Source organism: Otolemur garnettii, unplaced genomic scaffold (genome assembly GCF_000181295.1).
Source record: "Otolemur garnettii isolate 467f Iridium unplaced genomic scaffold, OtoGar3 scaffold00138, whole genome shotgun sequence".
Classification (NCBI taxonomy): Eukaryota; Metazoa; Chordata; class Mammalia; order Primates; family Galagidae; genus Otolemur; species Otolemur garnettii.
In genome coordinates, this window is record NW_003852533.1 from 1,585,868 (window position 1) to 1,593,271 (window position 7,404).

The 7,404-nt window shown below is 47.4% G+C and overlaps 1 protein-coding gene across 1 annotated transcript in view; it reads right to left on the bottom strand.

Annotated features, from left to right (window-relative positions):
• The window catches only part of PPM1H (protein phosphatase, Mg2+/Mn2+ dependent 1H), a 250,931-nt gene that overhangs the window by 114,740 nt on the left and 128,787 nt on the right, over positions 1-7,404 (bottom strand). The window contains exon 4 of the mRNA XM_023518406.1: positions 575-687. Within this exon, the coding sequence (XP_023374174.1) occupies positions 575-687 (113 nt within the window). The remainder of the gene's footprint in view (positions 1-574; positions 688-7,404) is intronic.

Sequence of the window (7,404 nt, forward strand, 5' to 3'; positions counted from 1 at the left end):
GGTGTGAGGTCTCTGAGTGGAGAGAGGGGCCGAGGCCAGCGGGAGGGGACGGTGTGAGGTCCCTGAGTGGAGAGAGGGGATGGGGCCAGCGGGAGGGGACAGTGTGAGGTCTCTGAGTGGAGAGAGGGGATGGGGCCAGCGGGAGGGGACAGTGTGAGGTCTCTGAGTGGAGAGAGGGGCCGGGGCCAGCGGGAAGGGACCAGTGAGGTCCTTGAGCAGAGTGGAGCCAGTGAGAAACTCCCGGGTGACCCTCCAAATCTTCCTTCATTCCCTCGCTCCCCCGATTGCTCTCACAGTCTATAACTCTACTAGGCTTTCACTGGAAAACAGGTTCTGAGGCTGGTTCAGACGCGTCCCAGGAGCAGACGCCACTGCTGCTGTGTACGGGCAGGAGGCCGCCCCAGCCTCACTGTGCTTCTTGGACACATTTTTGATCTGATACAGAAGGCCTGCCTTTGTCAATATCTAATCCCAAGCAGAATTATCTTATTTCTAATCACTCGACTTTTTTGAGAAAGGACAAAAAGTGTCGAGGGCATTGGAAATGAGTAGAATCAGACAGCTTTCGGCTTACCTGCTGTCCCCAGCGTTGGCCACGTACAGCTTCCCCAGAAGGCACACCACGACCAGGGCCGTGCAGCCGCCCGATATGTCGTACGAGCTCCTCTCCCGCTCTATCTGCAGGTCCTGGGGAAGGAAGCAGAGTCAGTCTGGACTGAGCAGGAGCCGGTACCCACGGCTTTCTGACCCACACTCCCTCCACACCATCGCAGACACTGAATGTGCTTTAAGAAGGACCTGAAAACTTTTAGTACCCACTTCTCTACCACCTAATGTGCATTTCTGGAGAGGACGTTGGCATGAAACTGCCTGTGTTAGACGTCTGTGAACCAGAGACAGCAAAGAGGTAGGCTCAGACAAGACCAGAAGAAGAAAACCCAAGTCAGATTCCACAATGTCACGGCTTATGGGACACTCATTCTGTGTGTTCACACAACAGAGGCGAGGAAGACCAGCACTGGACCCGATCAATGTTTAAACCCCAAAGTCTCAGATAGTTTCTTTTATAGCTACGTAAGAGAGGTGTCTTTTGTTCAGCAAGGTCAACCCATGACTTGGAGTTCAGACACACGCTTCTGACTCTGATCTGACGTTTCCTCTTCCCACAGGCACCAACTTACAACGGTGACACATTCATAATAACAGCCACCATTCACAGAGCACCTTCTCTGGGTCAGGCAGTGCACTCAGCACTCCTCATGCAGAATCTCCTCTCGTCCTCACAACCGTCACTGTCACCTTCACTGTTTGCACAGAGCAGTGGGGTCACCTGCCCAGATGTACCTAGTGAGTGTCCAGACTTTCCTCTGGATCTTGTGTTGTGACCTGCCACCTAATGAGGCCTCCCCAAGAAAAAAAGAAATAGACCAACACTTCTATTCATAGACATGCATCGTTAAGACAGGTGCCTTTGTGAAATTCTGTGTTGGTGACAAAAGCCAGGATCTGTGACAACCTCGGGAAAGCAGGAATTGAGTTAGAGAGACACACTGAAGGTCGAGCTCAAACAACACCGAGGGGGCGGCGCCTGTGGCTCAGTGGGCAGGGCACCGGCCCCATATACCGAGGGTGGCGGGTTCAAACCCGGCCCCAGCCAAACTGCAACAAAAAAATAGCCGGGTGTGGTGGTGGGCGCCTGTAGTCCCAGCTACTCGGGAGGCTGAGGGGAGAGAATCGCCTAAGCCCAAGAGCTGGAGGTTGCTGTGAGCTATGACGCCATAGCACTCTACCAAGGGCAACAAAGTGAGACTCTGTCTCTTAATAAATGAATAAATAAATAAATAAAACACTGAGTACCCAGCAGTAATCCACGGTCAGGGTGGACGGAAGGAGACGGAGGGCTGGGTAAAAACTTCAAGTAGAGGAAGAGACAGTCTCCTGGCTGGCGTGGACGGGGATGTGGGCAGGCCTATGCCAGGCCACTTTTGTGATTCTGACAAACCGACAGAATTAAAGGGCAGCTGCTTGGGCTGGCCTCCTCATGGACAGCGGGAGAGAATCAGTAGGGCAACATTCACCAGCAGCTGCTCTGCCCCAGGCCAGAGGTGGTGAGCCTAAGATGGGTAAGGGAGCTGAGGACACCCACTTGGGTCAGCATACGGGTTAAAGAGTGGGGAAAACACCAAGACAGGACAACACCCCGCAGGGAGGGAGCTGGGCCAGGGTGGGGAGGGGTCTCAGGAAGGGAGGAGGGGAGGGGTTTTTAACACTTACTTCAACTTTGCATAAATTAGCTTTCCTAAAGGATTTTCATGAGGATTAGACCAGCCTGTGTCAGAGGGGCTCAGCTCCACCCTGGAGAACAGTGACCTTTTTTACTCACATTTAACCTTCAACACCTGAGCTGAGCTGGGTGAACAGTAGGTTAATAAATGTCTGTTAAATGGACAAATGAATAAATAAATTTTAAAATGCCTTATCTCCCTACTACCTGACCTCTTCCTTAATATGAGAAATGGATTCCACAATTCACGAATAAAAAGCTCACAATGCCACTGCTCCCTGAGATAATAACTGAGCAGGGACCCACGCCTCAGCTAAACGCAATCACACAAGGCGGGTGGGAGGCTGCAGGGTGACAGGAGGGGGGCACGGATGTGGGGGGTGGGGTGGGGCACGGATGTCAGGTGGGAAGGATTATCTCCAGGAAGTACCAGGAGGAGAAAAAGAAATCAAGATGTCAGAAAAATCCAGAAAAAGAGCCAACAACCCCACCCACACAGGAATTTGTGGGTGAAATTGTTAATTTTTTTTGTATTTAAATAACCCATATAAAGTTGATGTTACAGCAGATATATATTTCATTAAATCAACATATAAACTGGTATATGAAGTCTGCATCCAATACTGTGTTTTAATACATTTGGAGGAACTGCTCTAGTTACGGGATTTGTCCATTCTCAACTAAAATTAGGTATTTGTTTGAGTTCCTAAAAAGTCTGAATGAAAGATAATACTTATTAAAAATCCCTTGGACATCCAACTGCTTGTATATGGACTGGAATAGAACAATGTTTGTCAGACTTAATCAAATTATCGGTGTGACCCAAAGGGGGGAAAATCTCTAGGGTACACAGAATCCTTAGGAGAGAACTGTTCATGGCTAAGAATTCCCCTGGGACTCAGCTAAGCGAGTTTAGTCCCCATCGTAGGCCGGTGCATTACTTATCAAGGCTTATGTCACGAGAAAATCTGATTAAAACATTATTTGAAATCCTTAGGGAAAAAAGAAATCAAGGCAGAGTGTTAGACGCCATGATTTTTCTTCTTTAATTTTTGGAGGAAACATTCCGGTTAGCATACCCAGTCAATCCCTCGCTGTTAACAGTGATTTGGTAATTTTCCGTTTTCTATATTTCAATGATAGTCTCCCTGTAGCTCCCTCTGAATAATGAATGCTAGATCTGGCAGCACTTTCTCAGAACCAGTGAACATAACTATTTTTTATCCAAGGAACTTTGCTAACATGACCATGCCTTCAGCAGCCCCTCTCCCGAATGTGTGTGGGAACTGGGAATACACGCGTGTGTGTGTGTGTGCGTGTACATTCTAATTACACGTGTGCTCTTGGGATCATGGTGAATCTGAAACATGCGTGTCCACAGACTTCAGGCCCTGAAGGATTCACTGATGTTAAAACACTCCCTTCCACTTCTTGTAAAACTGCGTGCAACTAGAACATATTCTAAAAATAAATGCTTCCCTCCCCCCTCCTCGCCAGAAGCCAAAATAGCACATTTAGTTTTTTCTACATACACCACCTACTCCTCTTTGAAAGATGTTCCATAAAATCTTAGTACTGAAGGGAACATTCAGGGGCCATCTGGGCCGTTCTTTTACTATCAGATCAAATGTGAGAAATGAAGTCAGTCAAGATATATTTACTGTTGAATTACCTACCATTTTCCTTCAAACCCTTAATCTTTCAAATTAGCTTAAGCTTTTTATACTCTAGATAAAAAAATAAAAACATAGAACCATTTTTTTAAACCTTCTAGTTTGGGTATCTTTATAAAAACCAGTGAAATTATGGGGAAAACTGCCTCCCACTCTGTCCAAGCAAGGACCAGTTTGGACTATTTCCCCAGGCTAGGTTATCAGTGAACCCTTGGAAATAAATCTAGAATAACTTAGTAGCAAACACATGCACATACTATCATTCCCTTCAAGTATGGTCTGAAAGGATCACTTAACTGACTCATAAAATTCAGTTAACAAGATAATCGATTTATTGGCTCAATCGAGGGTACTGAAGTCCTCTCAAGGCAACTTTCTATTTAGCAGGTCTGAGTTACCCTCTGTGTGTCTGCTTAAATGTTACCGTTAGGCTTATATGTAAATCAAACATTAGATCCAATTTTTAAGGCTTGGGATTTTATTTTGGCCCTTGCTGTTGGAAGAACAGACCCAGGAAAGAAAAAAGATGTGTGTGCAATGGTGCTAATTCAGCAGGAAAGAGCTGCAAGCAAAAAACTATATTGCTCGTGATGGCTGTAATTTGGTTTGAAAGCCCCACAGATTGTGCAAGTCCAAGGTCATTCTTTTGTTTCCTGCCAATTTCAGGTTGCAGAAGAGAAGCAGTATCTCAGAGCAGAGGGGCGTGAGTGATGGGTTGTCTCAGTAGGACCTGGCAGCTCAGTTTTGAGCACATTGCTAATAGTGTCAGTCACAGATAATAAGATTCTGCATGGTTTTAGTATCCAGGTCCCATTCCGGTTTATTCTGAGAACAAGGCCATCTGCCAGCCAGGCAGCAGGGAGGGCACCGCCGGTGCTGTGCTGTCTGATACCGCCACCTGCCGGCCGCGGCTGGAACCACATGCTCACACCTTCCAAGGGGACTTCCTGTTCTAACAAAAAAAGGGGAACACAAAATTCTAACTTAAATAGACACGCAGGCTCCCAATTTAACATTAATATACTAATTTTGGGAAGCACTGGCATTTATAAACTATGAGTTAGCTTTGCTTCCATTGTCCCCCCTTTTGTCACAATGTCACCACATATTTATGTAGTTTTTTCCAACGAAACCAAGCTGCGCAGTATTTCAACCACTTACTGATAGAAAGATGCATGGTAGCATCACAGGTTACAAGATTGCCATTTTCTTCGCTTCCTGGTTACCGACTGTGGTGGGAAATCCATACTCACACTGAAAAGGCAACAGGACAGAACTTTGAAGCCTTCTGGCTACGTCCAGAACTCTTCTGGTTCTGAGGAGGACAATGGGACTTCCTCCCTAAGTCTGAAATGTCAGAAATGCAGCCATTTGGGGGGGGGGGAGCAGGGAGGAGATGTGAAATCAGTACTTAGAAGACATTTATCATCCAGGGCCAAATGACAACCTCAACTAACAGGTCTAGGAAGCAGAATGGGATGTCACTCGAAAAGTTCCTGCAATTATGGTCCTATAGCAAGCCAAGGTTTTTTTGTTTGTTTGTTTTTGGCCGGGGCCTGGTTTGAACCCACCACCTCCAGTATATGGGGCTGGTGCCCTACTCCTTTCAGCCAGAGGCGCTGCCCAAGCCAGGTTCTTTTTCAGAGTGGACACAGGAGGGTTTAGCTCCACGGCCTTCTCACTGTGAAGGGAGATCCAAGATGAGATAGAACAGAGGCTGTGGGGGCAAACCTGCTCCGTGTGCGCAGTGAGCACGAACACAGTGGTCAGAGGTCACCTTTACCACCAGCCTCACGCTGAGCTGCCAACCCAGGGATCAAAGATGAAAAGCACTGCCCTCAAAGCAGCTCAGAGTGTTTGATGAAACCTCCTCTGTCTGAAGCATCTCCCCTCCTCTGTTAGTCTATATTTTGCAATTAGTCCCTGCTTTTTTCTCAGATACAGATACGATTTATTTGACTTGATGTTTCTGAGCATTTGTAACAGAGTCACTCTATTCGGATAGATCCCAACACTTCACGACCTCCTTTAATATTATTTAGAATATGGATGTAAATGAGATATTGCCTATCTCTGTATCATGTGATGTGTGACTGCAAATGCCCCCAGATATAAGAGATGTTTTGCTTCTCTCCTCAGTGGTGTCTAGGAGCTTACCATGTAAGCTAAATAAATACTAATGAATGACAGAGCATTTCTTAGTGGAAAAGAACACAGACTGTTTCCCCCTGTTCTCACCTCACAACAACCAACACAGACTTCTGTCACCAAGTATGTTGGCCCCCACCCCTGCCCACGGAATCAGTGCTGCAGCAGACGCCACTGGGTCTCCTTCACGTCTCCTCAACCTGTGAGAGAGCCAGATGTCACAGGTGCAGGGCTCCAGCCCACAGGACTGTGCTCCCTGATGCCAGGACACGCCCCAGGTTGATAGATTTACTAAGTGGCTCACAGCACACAGGAAAACACATTTACTGGTTTATTATAAAGGATATTACAAAGGATAAGACGAAAGGATGCCAGGGCAGGGCATAGGGAATGGGTGGACGAGGAGCTCCCATGCCCTCTCTGGGCACGTCTCCCTCCCAGATGCTCCGCGAGTTCACACATCCGGAAGCTTCCGAGCTTTGTCCTTGCAGGTTCTCAGGGAGGCTCGATTACACAGGCACAACTGGTTAAATCACTGGTCACGGGACCAGCCCCACCTTCAGCTTCAGCCTGAGGTTGAGGGATGGAGCTGAAAGTCCCAGCTCTCTAATTCTCCTGTGGTCTATCCCATCCTACAGCTACCCGGGCTGCCTCCCCCCAGCCAGCTCATTAGGATACAAAAAGACACTTATCACTTTGAAGATTTCAAGGATTTTAAGAGTTATATGCAAGGAAATAGGGACAAAGACCAAATACCACAACTTTAGAAAGAGAGAGTAGAAAACTCTCATTCCACATCATTGAACTACTATAAATAAAGCAAAAAACCCCAGTGAAGGAGAAGCTCTGCCTTGAGGGATGTTGTGACATTCTGAGTCTCAGGAGGGACAGGTGCAGAGATGCCATGAGTGAAGATGACTAGACCCCTGGGTTCCAGGCTTGGGGCACTCAGCGTCTAGGGGCTCAAGTGAGAGAGAAGCCGCAGGACCACAAAACTGAAATGCCTGCACAGCAATCTTGTTTAAGACTGAATTTCCTATCACAGAACAGCAGAATGACAGAGAACCTGCAATATCTAAAGAACACCTAGAAACGGGGAGGGAGGCGGAGTCTGGCTAATGTGGGGGGAATAAACACCTAGAAACCGGGAGGGAGGAGGCGTCTGGGTAATGTGGGGGGAATAAACACCTAGAAACGGGGAGGGAGGAGAAGTCTGGGTAATGTGGGGGGAATAAACACCTAGAAACGGGGAGGGAGGAGGCGTCTGGGTAATGTGGGGGGAATAAACACCTAGAAACG